This window comes from Amphiura filiformis, chromosome 20 (assembly GCF_039555335.1).
Source record: "Amphiura filiformis chromosome 20, Afil_fr2py, whole genome shotgun sequence".
NCBI classification, from domain to species: Eukaryota; Metazoa; Echinodermata; class Ophiuroidea; order Amphilepidida; family Amphiuridae; genus Amphiura; species Amphiura filiformis.
Window position 1 is genome coordinate 58,001,799 of NC_092647.1, and position 17,319 is coordinate 58,019,117.

General features: G+C 36.1%; 2 protein-coding genes across 2 annotated transcripts; both read right to left on the minus strand.

Annotated features, from left to right (window-relative positions):
- Positions 1-320: 320 nt before the first annotated feature.
- On the minus strand, positions 321-8,322 carry LOC140142401 (collagen triple helix repeat-containing protein 1-like). The gene is made up of 4 exons (XM_072164371.1): positions 8,233-8,322; positions 6,618-6,761; positions 4,228-4,432; positions 321-508 (listed from the first exon to the last, which is right to left on the minus strand). Exons 1-4 carry the CDS (start codon positions 8,320-8,322, stop codon positions 360-362), a joined length of 588 nt encoding a protein of 195 aa, XP_072020472.1. The 3' UTR covers positions 321-359.
- A 5,742-nt stretch (positions 8,323-14,064) lies between these two features.
- LOC140142402 (collagen triple helix repeat-containing protein 1-like) lies at positions 14,065-16,939 on the minus strand. The gene is made up of 5 exons (XM_072164372.1): positions 16,903-16,939; positions 16,618-16,643; positions 15,387-15,530; positions 14,877-15,081; positions 14,065-14,213 (listed from the first exon to the last, which is right to left on the minus strand). Exons 1-5 carry the CDS (start codon positions 16,937-16,939, stop codon positions 14,065-14,067), a joined length of 561 nt encoding a protein of 186 aa, XP_072020473.1.
- Positions 16,940-17,319: the final 380 nt, after the last annotated feature.

Genomic DNA, 17,319 nt, shown 5'->3' on the forward strand with positions numbered 1-17,319 from the left:
GTATTTGTCAAAGACTACTCGCGAGGGGTGAGTAACGAAGCCGCAACAGCAAGCCGTGAAGCGGCGAGTATATGGTTTCTGAGAGTGTGTGGTTCCCAGTAATTTAATATCCCTGGTTAATATAGGCACACAGTCGGTAGCAAAGACTAATCGCTAAATAAGTTTCTCCACTATTTTCAATTACACGATATATTGGCCAATATCATATATCCACTCAAAATATAAACTACGGAATATAAAGAGCATTATACACTGTGGCAAGACAAGAACTTCTGGATCTTTGTCACTGTTCAGTCTCATCAAAAAATGTCTGTCTCCCTGCATGACATCGTTACCTGTGTACACTTTCATAGCACCGTTCAATCATAAGGCGATTTCGGCACTTCTCGGACAATAATTCTTGATGCACTATTCCAACCACTATCTGCATCATAGTTACCATAGCCAGAACAATCTCCTACCATTGCGCGGACTACAACTGATCCAGCTGCAATATTCATACAATATCCTGGAATAGGAAAAAAAGATGAATGCATAAACATCAGAGGGAGGTGCATTAGGTGGAGGCGCCCTATTTAACGTTAGCCTTTCTAATATAACTGCAATGTTAATTCGCTATAGTAGTGATGTAACAGAATTGAATACCAAAGCGATAGGTGACAACAATTTTTGAATGTATTGCCCTGCACTAGACGTACATTGTAACTCTGTATCGCACCACTGATTATTTAAAAATAGGCATAGAGGCCTGGATCGTAATTCTATCCCACATCAATGTACGTTTCACTCCAACCTGTACTATCAGTGAATTCGAAAGACCGGCATTGTATTCCATCTATGATTACACACATATACAGACGTGACAGTTGATGAGTGCAGCCTACTTATAGTGTAGGGCAATACGAGGGCTGGTCAATAAGTTCCCGCAACTATGGTGTATCTCCGCTCATGCATGACTTGGATGACTGCTACTTACGCTAAATACAAGTTTGTACTTTTATCTTTCAAAACAAATATGTATTAGCGATGCTGAATACTTGATTACGTAATGAAATTAGCATATAAACACAATAGCGTATGGACACTGCCTGATTTATGGTGAAAAGTAGTCAAGAAAATCTCGCGCCATATTGAGGTATTGTTACATAATTCCAAATATCTCGAGAATAAAAGTATGGAATCTGTCGCGGTTTTTGCAACTTAATAGACAGATAACATAGGAATGATGCTGTACTCTTTTTAGACCTATACCATTTTTATTAAAGAAAAGGGAATATCTCCAATTTTGAGTAGGCTTTATCACCCATTGTTCTTTACATAATGTAAAGACAAGATTTAACAAATGATACCTCGTATCAAAATTTAACAAATGATACCTGGTATGATTGGGTATCTACTGATTATTAAAAAGGGAGATCCCAGTGGTGAAATCACAAACATTTCTTTCTTAATGAACCCTTGTTTTCAAAAGGTCTTGTTTTTGTAATCAAAGTAGCACACCATAGAGAGGCTCTGGATTGAATAAGAAATTTGAATTTCGAAAAGTATGTCTAATTCTATCATAAGACTTGGTATAGCAATGCACTCACACAGCTACTGTTCCGCAAACCTTGTATTGGTCAAATTTTTAACGCTTTTTTTGATGAAATTTTACTTTTTTCAAACATTTTTGGTACTAGTACTTTCAATCATGCGTACCATTAACGCATGCGCATATTTCTATTTTTATTGCAACAAATTCTATTGTCCTGACTATGATCTCTCATACCATACCAATAATCATATTTTTTTTGTTTTATTTTGGAGATAATTTGGATTCTTTCTTCTACCGTGCGGGTTCTTTTCTCCCGATTTTCACACCATTTTTATTTGTAGTTAAGGCCTATTTTTGGTGAAGTTCAAAGACAGTCCCTTTCCTGATCTGTTGACGGATACATTTCTTCTTTCACAATTATCAATTGAATATACTTAGATTACCTCATACCAAAAATAAGGCTTGTAAATGCTTTGGTCCTTACTTCTGCTTCTTTTTATTACACGTTCCTCAACTGCAATTCAAATTTCCCGCCAATGTTGACAATTGTCAGTGTACATATGGCAATAACTTTATGCAAATGAGATTACGTAATTAAAGGTACTCTGATACTAATTGTTGTGTGTATTGAAAGAAAAAGGTACAAACTTTATTGAGCGTAAGTAACAGTCATCTAAGTCATGCATGAGCGGAGATAAATAATGGTTGCGGGATATTATTGACCAACCCTCGTACAGTCAAAAACTGTTTTCACCTATCGCTATGGTAATTAATCCTGTTACATCACTACCTCTACGGCGAATAGTGCAGGCCAATACATTCAAAAACTGTTTCACCTATCGCTTTGGTAATTAATCCTGTTCTATCCTACTTTTACGGCGAATTGCTTACAAGTGGTAATGGGTTTCGTTGAGTTAAACCTTTAATCGTTATTTTATATGCATGTTCGTTTTCGGCTACATTTTTTACGGAGAAATTCTGTCTGAGTCAAGTTATACTTGTTTGGTTCAACTAATTATTAATTATCGATCTAGAGTCAAATATCCAGTCACCAGTGAATCTCAAATTTTGTCATCTATACACCAAGCTATAAGCTATTACTACAGGGTGTCCCAAAAAAAAAAGAGCCCCTCATTGCGCCCTCTTTTTCTCCTATTTCTGAAAAGTTGATCAAATATACTTTGATATGTAAAGAAACCTTGAGTCGTTAGCTTTAATAAACCAAAACAGTTATATCAATCGGCTCACAACTTTTGAAGATATGCTCTGTTATAGAAATGTACCCGTTTTTCACTCTGTCCACGGAGAAGGTTTGGCTACTTCAAAGATTGAAAAGGAGTAACATACCATGCATGAATATCAAACATTCCTTAATGATAACTTTATAAAAAAACTTTATTTATGGAATGGGCTTTACCGGTGGGTTTATGGGCAGTGGATTTTGTTAATAGTGTCATTAATTTGTGGGTAAAATGGATGCCGAATGGGACTTCTTTTGCTTTACTTGCAATTACTTATTTTTCTTGGTTATTGATGCCTTTTTGTTTTATTATGTTTCTTACTTTCTTACTTTGTTGTTTCTTGCTTTCATTCTTTTATGTACAACATAAGTCATTTCTCTTTTTAGGATAAAAGGTAGCCCTAAAAGGCTGTTTGGTTTGTCTTTGGTTCTTCTGAAGTGAGTTTACTGTGCTGCTCTGCCCTCTACCTGGTTGCCTCCTTGGCGAATACAGGTTCAGCCCTGGTCCTCATTGCATCAATTGCGTTGCGTACCATCCTTGTGCGCCGGATACTTGCAAATGCATTCAGTAATATGTTTGTGAAGATCTTGGATTTTGTCACAAAGGAAAAAATCAAGTGGTGTGAGGTCTGGTGATCGTGCAGGCCACTCCACAACATGAGCCATCCCAACCACTCTGTTTGCTATATCCGTGGACAGAGTGAAAAACGGGTACTTTTATTCAATATGGCATATCTTCAAAAGTTGTGAGCCGATTGAAATAATTGTTTGGTTTATTAAAGCTAATGATTAAAGGTTTCTTTACATACCAAAATATATTTAATCAACTTTTCAGAAATAGGAGAAAAAGAGGGCGCAATGAGGGGCCTCTTTTTTTTTGGGACACCCTGTAGTATTAGGATATTTGTGATTTAAAAATAATTGAAGAGCAGTAACTAGATTTTTGTCTCAGTAATGTAATTTTTCCAATTTGAGGTGGCCATAAACTGGTGGCTCAAATTATTTTCAGTGGAAAACTGCATGTTCTCAAAAAAACTTATTTTCCTCTGCAGTTTACTTTAAAAATTAAAAGTAAATCTCTCACAATCCGTGTCTTTGTTGAAATAAAGTTAAAGGTTCTCAATAAATTGTGGTCCTGCATGCATCCTCACACACATTTGAAATGAATTGTTACCCGCCAGACTTGCTGGTAATCAGGAGATTTTACTCGCCGACAGGAATAATTATCCGCAATAGCGTATACAGGTGGGGATCAGTGGCGGATGTTGGAGCGGGGAGCGAGTGTCTAAATTGGAAAAAAAGAAGAGGAGACCGAGTGGCTGATATCATGGCTCCAAAATCAGACTGAATATGAATGATTTAGCTGTCAAAAGAGGGGGAAGGGGTTCTCATCGGTCCTCTCTGGATCTGACATCACCATTAGGTGTTTCTTTATAGTTTCAATTTGACTTACCTCCAATATTCCTGTGTCTGTGAAGATTCATATATTGTGTGTTGGTTTGGTAGACAGCCCCGTCTATGGGAATAGGTGAGCATTCGGCACCATTAAATGTTATATACCAGCGCTTACAACAGCCATGACACCCATAGACTCGCATATTTGCGCCATAAGTAACGTAGAGGGCGCTGTCACTTTTCTGTTTGGTAATGGTACATGACTGTAAGAATCGGATCAAACGTAATAATGTTGTAAAGTAAGTGACGGTTACAATCATTATGATGGCAAATTAATATTGGCTTGAACTGTATACTACAGATATTGTTGAAAGGAAGAAATAGTATTCAAAATAGTAGGCCTATTCATAACGAAAAATATAATAAATGTCTAATAACACCACGAAATAAAGTAACCAAGCAGACGACGTGAGATCTATCGGCCTGTTAAAATAGTTGTTGCCGTGGTCAAATTGAGAAAATTATATTCTATGAAAATTTATGTTTTAGTGCAAATTTCATATCAAATCATAAATAAGGGCCTATTCCAGGACTATTTGAGTTTTGAGGTTAAATTATCCTCTTTGTGTCTTTATTGATGGGCACAGTAACAGAAATAATTATAAGCCGAACAAAATTTACAGTTCGACCTTCTTCATCAAGGTGAAATATTTTTCTAACATAATGGACTCACACCACAGCTACATCATACTTCACAATAACGGCTATGGAAAGTAAAGTAATGTTCGTCGAGTCATTTTTCGGCACAAGAAGTTTGACAATAAATGACGTCATAAAACCTAATTTGCATAAAGCTGCCATTCCTCCAGCTGGCTCGTCCAAATCCCTGGTCTGTGGTTGGTCTAGGTATTACATTATGTGATATCTGTGGTAGTAAACATGGTGGGATCAGGTCTGGCGATTACAAACAACAATAATCCCATTCGACGGGTTGTATCTTCACGGCTTTTTTTTAATCCAAGTTATGACTATACCTATCGTGGTCCCGATCTTGGTCTGTAAAAATTGTACATTTGAATCAACCGGTTGCTTTTATAGATGAGAATATTGTATTTGAATAGCTGACATTTTACAAAGTGATGTAAACTGAGCTCAAAAAGAAACTTATAATTTTTCACAAGGTCATATCTTGAAATCCTGTCTATCAAATTCTACCAAAATTACACACAGGTTTACTTCAATACTCTACTCTTAACACATGTCAGTAACCACGCAGTTATCCAACTGATACAACAGCAAAATGCACTGACATGGAACAACTTCCTGGAACACATTCACAGCCCAGCCCTGTTTCATGAAAAAAGTGTATGAAAAGCAGAAAGCAGCACCGTTTTATCGTCTGTGCAAGGATCTTGTGTGCATTCTCACAGATTTTTTGTGCTGGGTGCCAAATGTTGGGCTGTGAAAGTGGAGGAAGTCCTGAAAGCTGTCACATGACAGTGCATTTTGCTGTTGTGTCAGTTGGACAACTACTTGGTTACTGACATGTGTTTTGAGTAGAGTATTAAAGTAATCCTGTGTGTAATTTTGGTTCATTTTGATTGACAGTATTTTAAGATATGACCTTGTGATTCATGCGTTGTAAAAAATTATAAGTTTCTTTTTGAGCTCAGTTTATATATGCTATAGAAGAATTAAAAATCACCTGTCTAACGATTACAACTATTTTCACTCATTACAAATATTTGTTCAGTTAATACCCCCAGGGAACACGATTGTTTAAAATTATTATAAACGATGTTTGATTTTCGTTAAAGCGTTTCTAATTGGCAAGTTATATAGAGGTCATGAACAAGACACTATTTTAAACTGTTACGATTTGGTAGGTCACAGCATCTTGCGAATGGTAGTGAGCTTTGTCAAAAATTGCATTGATCATTTCACAGCGAGTGTGTAGAAGAATTTAAATATCACAGATATACTTTTGTATGTCTTGTGGTTCATGAATTATGTTGTAAAGAGGGTTGAAACAACAACAATATAATATTAAAATGATTTTATTGTAAAATGTGTTTTTGCAAACAGTTTAAAAATTTGGTCAACACTTAAATAACATTCTTTTAGAATGTTTTACAGCAACTATTCAAAACTGTTTTGAATATTACATTACAACCTTTTATATAGCCTATATACAAAATTATTTTAAAAAGGTTTCTTTAAAAAAAAAACCGTTTTCTGTTTGCTGGGATAGGCTTTTGCTGAAAACGCGAAATTGTTTTTCCTTTTTAATGATGTGAAAATTGTTTAATGATTTTCATTATCCCGAAACATAAGAATTGAAGTCGAATATTGATCAAATATATAGCAGTGCCCGGTAGAAAAGAAGACAATAAATTTACCATTACACGTTTTACATCAACTTTTTGAGGAACCGTAAAACAAACTTACCCCTAGTTCACCATAGTCCGCACCATTGCCGCTTCTCCACGCACATTGTCGCCAGTTTTCAAACCACTCTACTTTAGTCAAGTCCCCCGTAACACCTTGAGGACCAGGTGGTCCTTGTGGGCCTCTGGGTCCATCCGTACATTTCTATAACAAGAACAAGTTGTGAGATCTAGACACTTAGAAATTGGAAAGCTTATTAGGGGGGGGTCAATAAATTGTCTTCATGTGTGTCACAAAAAGTTCGATTTATACACCATGTCACATGTACATGTTTTATAAGCATGTAAATCCAAAATAAGTTGTAACATGCAAGTTTTCCCCAGAGCGCAGAGGCGTAGCCAAGAGGGGAACAAAGGGGGCAGCTTCCCCTATGAAAAGGGTTGTACCCTCCTCCCCCTGGGACTGTTGCCGCCTCGATATTTATGATTTTTAGGACTTTCTGGTACTTTTAAGATCATTTTTGACAATTTTGCCAATGCCCCTTTTACATATCCTCTGAAAAAGTGCTGGCTACCCCATTGCCAGCGCGCTCATGGATCTATATAAAAGGATAGGTGTGCTGCTTGGCGGGGGGGAGGCGTTGTGTTTTTGTAGGATCAAAAATTTTCAACATTTTTTTCCAAATACCATTTAAACATATATAAATAGCGAATATGGTGAGACTATAATACGATAGCACCCGCGCAACGTGTAATTGTTTATACTGCATGTTGAATTTTATTTTTTTAACAATCACCATTTCGCCGCCCCCCTAATGTGGCGCCACAGGCACATGTCTCCCCCATAGTTACAAAGTTTCCCCACAATATGAGCAGCAAAGTGGTAGCATGCAGAGCAACATTTTTTACATGTTTGCTGCTCGATCCTGTATTAGGCAAGCATGTGAAATCCCATTGTTCCCCCATTTCCATTGTTAGGAATTTTTTCGTAAACAATAGTAATAGAATTACGTCGTAATTTTACAAATATTTCCGGCAATAAAGTTCCGTAACTGCAGTACCGTTAGGGATGTACAATAATAATTATCATTAAACTTTCCAAATGGCTTACTTAAATTTGCTTGTCCCCCCTCTCGGCTTACCAAAAATTGCGTGTCCCCTCATCTCGACTTACCAAAAATCCAAATATTTGTGTTCCCAATTTGCAAACCTTAATGATCTAGATATTGAACGTTTCTGTACTGTTTTCCTAAGCCTTTTAAAGGTTGTTATTTAAAAGGTGTCCCGTAAATGTGTGTCAACATTTTGCCCACCCCACCCCACGGCCTGCTAAAAATTCCTTTTCCACTCTCTCGGCCTGCCAAATACCCCCCCCCCCCTCCATTTTACCCTCCCCATTGCTGATAATTATTGCACACCCAATATAAAGATTATACCTGTATTGTGACGGAAATAAAAGTATTTCTACTGTTAAAGAACAGTTAGGATTACTGGCAACTTTTTGGCAGTAATATCAGTTGAATTACATATTTATTACGGTTTAGTCTCGTTTGCTTCACAATACGCTACCCCTTTTATTTTTGACATTAACCATTGTCCTGGCTGCGTTAACACACTAATAAATCAGTAACAATAATGATATATATACATCTAAAAACAAGTAAAAAAATACTTACCACAGCTGCATGTGATACAGACAAAGCTGTTAGAATTACCCATATAAATAAAAACCTTAACGATGCCAAAAACTGCAAAAAGCGCTCCATTGTTAATTTTCAAGATGGAAGAGATGGTTAGCATCTGGTATAGGACTACATGTACACAAATCGATTATGCCTGAGAAACCTGTGCGAGCAAACTTAAATGACCAATTTTAACAATACTTAGTAATGGTCAATATTGATTGCAGTGCCTGAAATATATAGGGGAATAACACTTATTTATAGTTTGACTACCTTTTGAATTGAGTGCTCAATCCCGGAAGGGAGAGCGTATAAAAATTCAATGTTTCAGGCGACCTTCGGAATAGGAAATGTTTCTATTTCGGAAGGTCTAAACTTTGAATCTTTGTATAATGTGATATATATTCGGTGTTTTTGCCACGGCAGTGGCTATAATACGGAATTTCCACCTAAAAAATAGCCCAATTGGGTGTTATGTGGGTCTCTTATCTTTTAATTACTTTATTTATTGCACCCAATGTTGGTGGAATTCATGTCTTTATTTTGGGCTCATACTGCTATTGAATTATAATGTTACCAGATTAGCATGGGAATTAGCTTAATTTGCTTATGCATGAAATTGAATTCATGTTAGTTGACAAGCTTGGCTCCTATGTTTGTACCTATATGCTTTGTCCTGAGTTCTATTCAACCACATGCATGCACTCTATGGGATTCACTGACTATTGGGTTAAATCTTATCTAATGCATGATGGCCTTGACCGTCCATGAGATCCAGATAAACAATTTTTGCCAGCAGTTTTGTATACATAGAAGATTAGGAAAATATTTTCTTATATAATACAAATTTTATGACAAATTATTGATTTTTTTTAAATTGTTGATATTTAACATGTAGCTGGGATGAAAGGTCGACGATCAATTGAAAATTTTGACCTTTTATATTGAAGACATACATTTTTCCCAAAAACTCCTAAATACTTTAGGTTTGCTTGCTATATAAAAAAAAAGTGCATATCATTTTTAAAAATCCATATTATTTGATATTAGAAGGACATTCTTCGTATTTCGAATGCAATTTGATATGTGTGATGTGCTCTCATGTCCCACTGCACTGTGCAAACGTCCAAAACCCAACTCTTAAGGGTTCTATAACTCACATTTGCACCATATGTTTTGTGGCCCCAATTGTGGGACCTGAAAGCAAAGCAGACACACCAAATTGCATTCTGAATACGAAGAATGTCTTCTGATGTCAAATAATTTTGATTTGTTTTGAAATTCGCGATATAATAAAAATTTTATGGCAAATTATCAAAGATTGATATTATTGACATTTAACAGTCTTCGAAGTAATCTTTATAAATTTAATGATATGTACTTACAGTGTACCTTCATGTGAAAACTTTTACCTTTTGTATTGAAGATATGCATGAAATTTCCCGAAAGACCTAAAAATCAGGTCTCTTGGCAAACTTCATGCATATCTTTAACACAAAAATTCATATTGTTCATATGATCATGATGGTGGCCGGCTACATACACTGTTAAAGTACGTAGCATTAGATTTATAAAGTCTACATAGTTTACTTCGAAGACCGTTACATGCTGGTTTTGAAACTTCCCCGGATGTTAGAATCAATACGGCAAAATGCAAACATCATCATAATAGTTTATATTTGCTCAAAATTCAAATCAAGCAGCTCAGATGTTCAATAAGTTTGCAACAGCGTTGGCACAGTTTATTTGATAACAACGAATCTTCCATTTACAAACTATTTAACTATAAGAACATTAATTTTGTACATTCAACAATAACAATAATATAAATATACATGTCTGAACAACAGACACATTGCAATCCTCAAAAGATTCATGTATAATTCCCAACGCATCTCATCTTTGCGTCGAATCACAGACATAAATGATTGCAAATAAGGGACCGTTCTTTATTTACGACAGGTGCAAGGGAGGTTTAAGGGGGTAATCTGATTTGGAGGGGGTCTTGATGGGGATGAGCGAGAATGTTAAGTTTTGAATGGAGACAAAAGGGGTAAGTGGGAATCTGAAACTTTGAGCGGACGCGAGGAGGGAACGCAAAACTCATACTACCCCTAGTGTAAATATTGAACGGCGCCTAAATATAATATAAACATCAATGACGATACAAAATTTTAAATTTTTAAATTTTTATATTTTTACTGGGCCTACTTTTAAAGATTAAAATCTTTAAAAGTAAAGATTAAAATCTTTAAAAGTAGGCCCAGTAAAAATTGCACAATTCAACTGTTCAAAGGGGAGCAATGGTCATGATGGTTAAAGTTAGCAACTATTTTAAACTGTTGGGATTTAGTAGTTCACAGCATCTTGCGAATGGTAGTGAGCTTTGCCAAACATTGAATTTATCATTTCATCGCTAGTGTGTAGAAGAATTCAAATATCACAGATATACTTTTGTAGGTCTTGTGGTTCTTGAGTTATGTTGTAAAGAGGGCTGAAACAATAACACTTTTGTAAAACGTACATAAGCAAGTTTTTAAAGTTTTCAAAGTATAAGATTTGTGGAATGAACTTTTGCAAAACATCAAAGTGTTATTTTTTATAATATAATATTGATTTAGATAATGAAAATCGACCAACCTAGTCAACCCTTAAGCGGATCAATGATCACGATTATGTTTACGGCTGAGAGTACTCGAATTTTGGCACACAAGTTTTGGGACACACTTTAGCCATAGATTTGTGCTTTATACCCTATAGCTAAAAGGCGTTGAATTAACGGCAGGAAAACGTGCAATGCAACTACCTGCGCTTACACTACGTTTATTATTTTGTCTTATATAAAGGGGTAAATATTTTGGCACGTTCAAGACAGGGGTAAAATAATTTCGGCAAGGCGCGAAGGGTAAGTCTTTTTTGGTAGCCCATTCCACTAACAGATATACTTTATTATTACACAGTCTCTTAAGTAAATAATACATAAGTAAATACCCACTTTATTATTCCACAGTCCCTTACGTAAATACATATTGAAAATGGTATTCATCCGCTGTTTTAAATTGGATGTTTTTGAATTATATAAAAGTTAATAGGAACAATATTATCACCGATAAGTCTCTAGATAAACACAATATAAACTGGCCTCAAAAAGAAATTTATAATTTTTCACAAGGTCATATCTTAAAATCCTCTTCATAAAAATGAACAAAAATTGCACACAGGATTATTTCAATACTCTACTCCAAACACTGGTCAGTAACCAAACAGTTGTCCAACTGACACAACAGCAAAATGCACTGACATGGAACACCTTCCTGGACCATATTCACAGCCCAACAGATTTCTTTTGCTGGCTTCCAATTATTCGCCTGTACATGAACAAACATAACACACATGATTACTTCAATACTCTACTCTAAACACATGTCAGTAACCAACCATTCACAGGCAAATAATTGGAACCCGGCAAAAGAAATCTGTTGGGCTGTGAATGTGGTCCTGGAAGGTATTCCATGTCAGTGCATTTTGCTGTTGTGTAAGTTGGACAACTGCTTGGTTACTGACATGTGTTTAGAGTATTGAAGTAATCATGTGTGTAATTCTTGTTCATTTTTATAGACAACATTTTAAGATATGACCTTGTGAAAAATTATAAGTTTCTTTTTGAGGCCAGTTTAGAAGGCATCGTCTCCATTTATGAGAATGTTGGCAGTGAGCTGATTATAGTACAACGATATTTTGAAGTTAGGGTCAATACAATGTTGCCCTTGGTGTTATGTTTTTCTTTGCTGTTTTTCTTTAACAGATCATTAGTCTTTTTCAAAAACTACTCGATCGAAGCGGTGAGTATATGGTGTGGTGTGATTGTGTGGTTTCCAGTAGTTTATTTCCCTAGTCAAATTAAGGAAAATAAGCGGTTAACTCACCACTAAATGCAACATAACCCATGAATCACCATTCATTTAGAGCATATTTAATAACACATCAAAAGTCCCCGAAAATCCGAGTAGTGGAACAGTGCTTTTAAGCAAATTAAAATTACAAAATAGCCGCTTATGAAGGGGTGAAATTTCAAATTTGATCAAATCTTTTCAATAAGCATACCAATGTTTTGCTCTAATCATAAGGATTCAGAAAAAGTATAGTTTGACATGTCTCCGACATACAGTTCTCGAGTTATAGGCCAAAATGTCAAAGGTCAAATGTTGGGGTCCACAGGCGTCTACAGTTGAAGAATGCTGCAATTTTAATCAAATATTTTCCTTTGGCAAAAAATAATCACAATGATAATGGTTTGGATGTTTTGTTACATAGGTAACGTCACAAAATAGGTCAAATTCAACAGGTCTCATTAGGTTTTGATCTTTTTTGCTATTTTACCATCTGAGATATTTTTTAAAATTTTCTTGCAAGTAGAGTAATCTGGGACCATTTTTATCAAAATCGGAGAATTTTTCAATTTTTGTCCCCTGTGGAATCCGAATTTTGACATTTGACATTTGCCCTTATAACTCAAGAACTGTACATAGGAGATAGGTCAAACTATACATTTTCAGAATTATTAAAATATAACCAACTTTGAAATTTCACCTCCCGCATAAGCGGCTATTTTGGATTTATGCAAATTAGGCACTGTTCCACTAATTGGATTTTGTGGGGACTTTTGATATGTTTTTGTGTGAGCTTTGGGAGATGTATTCACGTGAAATGGATTCTGTTGCAATTAGTGGTGCGTACTTTCCTTAATTTGACTATATGGATAAGCACACGGTCTGTGGCACAGACTAATTTCTAAATAAGTTTCTCCACTATTTTCAAATATATCCACTCAAAATATAGACCACTGAATATAAACAGTATTATACACTATGATATTAAAGACAAGGATCTTTGTCACTTTTCAGTCTGTCTCCCTGCATGACACTGTTACTTAAATAGTAAAGAAGTATACAGTTCGGGGAAAAAACGTCACTATAGATTAAAAATTATGAGGTCTTTGGTCAAAAAACTTTAGTTGATAGCTTTTGATTAAAATCCTCCACAACTGTAAAATCGAAGTCAATTATAATAACATGTAAATCACGATTTCACCACTTTCTCTACTACAGTAATTAACAGAACGCTTTGAAGAATTGTTTACTAATCGTTTTTGATTGATGTAAAGAACAAAGTGGATATAATAATAAATAAGCATTTATAATGCGCCATTTATCTAGAAAAGTCTCCTAAGATCTCATCTTGTGGAGCTATCTAAAGGTAAAGGTTTTGACAATAATAATAATAATAATAATAATAATAATAATAATAATAATAATAATAATATAATAATAAATAAGCATTTATAATGCGCCATTTATTTGACAAGTCCTCCTGCAGACCTTGATGAACTCCAGATATACATAATTGCACAAGTTGACATCCCCATGCACGACGTCTCTCATATGACGTTGCGTAAATGCCATGTTGAGGAGAGTGAATATCTGCATTTTGAGGAATGGTGGCCATGCCCTGGTGGCCATGTGGAAGACTTAATCCTGTTGTGGTCAAACATGTGTTTTTTATGTTGTTGTGATTTTCATTGATTTTGCGCAACCGCATTTTTACTCGGCTCACAAAAATAGCCACTGGGTCCTTTAATATTAATGGTCGCACGCCAGTGACTTTACAGTTGTGGCATTACAAGATGCTGATACAGCTATCAGACAACTAAAGTATTTTGACCAAATACCTCATACTTTTCAATCTAGTGGCATATTTGAACTGTATACTTTATTTTGATACACCCTGTATAGACTTTAACAGCATACGGTATAAGGCCGGCATATTTCAATCATAAGGCGATTTCGGCACTTCTCTGACAATAATTCTTGATGCACTATTCCAGCCAGTGCTTGCATCATAGTTACCATAGCCAGAGCAATCCCCTACCATTGCACGGACTACCACTGATCCAGCTGCTATGTTCATACAATATCCTGGAATAGGAAAAAAAGATGAATGTATAAACTTCAGATGATACGTATCACTATGACACTTCCGTGTGTTATTAATCGAGCATACCACGGGTGAATGCGTAAAGGTAACGCTCACCCAACGCAAAAATTACTGCGTCTTTAACACCTTGGTGCGGTTTATGCTGAAGAGTCAATCAAGAGAAGTTGTCTAGTTACAGACCCATTTCAATTTCACCGATTTCCTCCAAATTTCACGCGAAGATCGTCCACAAGCAGTTGTATAAATATGTTACTAAAAATGATATTTTATAAGGTCAATCTGGATTCTGCCAGCAACATTCTACCAGCAAAGCTCTTCATAAACCTGTAACTGATAAATGGAACATGGAAATTGACAGTGGAAACAATATTTTTAAATAAATATTATAAATATTTTTAAAAGCTGTTTTTGTTACAGATTATTGTATTCAGAATAAATCCTCTGACCCTCTCCAGATCTGCCATCACCGTTTTAGTTGTTTCTTTAATAGAGAGATTGCGATTGCGATTTCCAAACGTATGTATCGAACGTACGTGAAATCTATTCAAAACCACTCTCCTGTGACGGGATTTTGAATAGATACAACGTACGTTCGATGCTGCGTTGGAAATCGCAAGCTCTCTATGGTTTCAATCTTGACTTACCTGCAATATTTCTGTGTCTGTGAAGATTTATAGTATTTGTGTTGGTTTGGTAGACAACCCCGTCTATGGGAATTGGTGAGCACTCGGCACCATTAAATGTAATATACCAGCGTTTACAACAGCCGGAACACCCATAGACTCGCATATTTGCACCATAAGTAGCGTAGAGGGCGCTGTCACTTTTCTGTTTGGTAATAGTACACGACTGTAAGAATGGAATAAAGACGTAGCCTATATGATAAGTGACAATAGAATCATTCATTATGTTGTCAAATTAATATCGGCTTGCCCAATAACTACTGCTATTGTTGTGTGTTTGCTGGGATAGGCTTCAGTTGAAAACGCGTTGGAAATTATTTACCTTTTTAATGACGTTCAGTCTCCTCAAACATATGATATTGAAGTCGATATTGATAAAAAAATATATCAGTTCCTGATAGAAAAGAAGACAATTAATTTACCATTGCCCGTTTTTCATCAACTTTTTGAGGAACCGTAAAACAAACTTACCCCCATTTCTCCGTAGTCATTACCATTACCGCTTCTCCACGCACATTGTCGCCAGTTTTCAAACCACTCTACTTTAGTCAAGTCCCCCGTAACACCTTGAGGACCAGGTGGTCCTTGTGGGCCTTTGGGTCCATCCGTACATGTCTATAACAAGAACAAGTTGCGAGATTTCAAACTTTCAAAATTAGAAATCAAATTAGTTTATTACGGGAGGTACTGTATTTCCTGGGGGTATTTCTCGGTTGCAGAAAGTCAATCGTCTTCATGTGTTTCACAAGAAGTTCGATTTGCATACCATGGTACATGTACATGTATTTAAGCATGTAAATCCAACATAAGTTGAAACATGTATGATCTCTCTTAACGTGTATGCATCTTTGTTGAAGAAACTGTATAATTACATGATATGACCGTTGTCTGATATTGTTTTATATATTTACGGTTTTTTTAATGCTACATTGATATTTTGCTTAAACTTTTTAATTTAATGTTGCGTGGCCGATGCAGGTTATATACCAAAAACAACTCGTAAACAATTGCACAAAGTCCCGTAACAATCTACATGTACCGTTAAAGACTGCAGTACCGTTAAAGGCTGTGAATAATTATTATGAACACCCCGGGTAAACTTTCTAAATGGCGTGTCTAAAATTGCTTGTCCCCCTCTCGGCCTGCCAAAAATTGCATGGGTTTAGATTCCCAATTGTTTGGGTTCCCAATTTGCAAACCTTAATGGTCTAGATATATGATGCGAGCGTAGCAAGCAGGACATTTTGCATATTAGAACGTTTCTGTACTGTTTCCTAAGCCTTTTTGAGAGCTTGTTCTTTAAAGGTTGCCCTGTAAATGTGTGCCAAAATTGCCTGCCCCCCCTCTCGGCTGCCAAAAATTGCCCCCCCCCCTCCCATCTCGGCTGGCCAAAATTTCGTTCCCCTCCCCTAATTTTACCCTCCCCAGGGCTCATAATAATTGCACAACCCAATGTAAAAGAATATAGCTGTACTGTGACGGAAATAAAAGTATTTCTACTGTTAACGAACAGTTAGGATTACTGGCAACTTTTTGGCCGATAATATCAGTTGAATTACATATTTATTACGGTTTAGTCTCGTTTGCTTCACAATACGCTACCCCTTTTATTCTGACATGACATTAGCCATCTTCCTGGCTGCGTTATCACACTAATCAGTAATAATAACATATACATCTAAACAAGTAAACAAATACTTACCACAGCTGCATGTGATACAGGCAAAACTGTTAGAATTACCCATATAAATAAAAACATTAACGATGCCAAAAACTGCACAAAGTGCTCCATTATTAATATTTCAAAATGGAAGTCGTGTACCTCTACATAATTCCCTGATCTGGTATAGATCTACATGTACACAAATCGATTATGCCTGAGAAACCTATGCGAGCAGTTTTAACAATTCGTCAATATTGATCGCAGTTCCTTAAACACATCACATGTATGAGGATATAAGGGGATATATATTAGGTGCTTTTGTACCTGATCCCGTAAATCCCCCAGGTGGGGTCACTCCCATTGTGGCCTGTACACCATCCGCGATAATAAAAACGCGTAAAAAGGGTAGTTTTTCGTGGGTAGGCACGATACGCGCGTAACGCGTTTAGGGTGTCAAAAACATGAAATATTGGAAAAAAGGGTAGCAAAATTGCAATTGCTAATACGCGGAAATGAAATTTAGGGTATGAAATTTGATGCAAGGAATAAAATCCCTGTTTAGGGTGTGAAAACACCTGTTTAGGGTATTGTTTTAGCCAAGGGTTAAATCCTTGTTTAGGGTGCTTTTCAAAAGTTGATTATCGCGGATGGTGTATCGCGGATGGGAGTGACCCCCCACCCCGGGCGTGAATCCCATAACGCATTGCTATTATCTATTCTAGCTTCAGTGACACCTTTGAG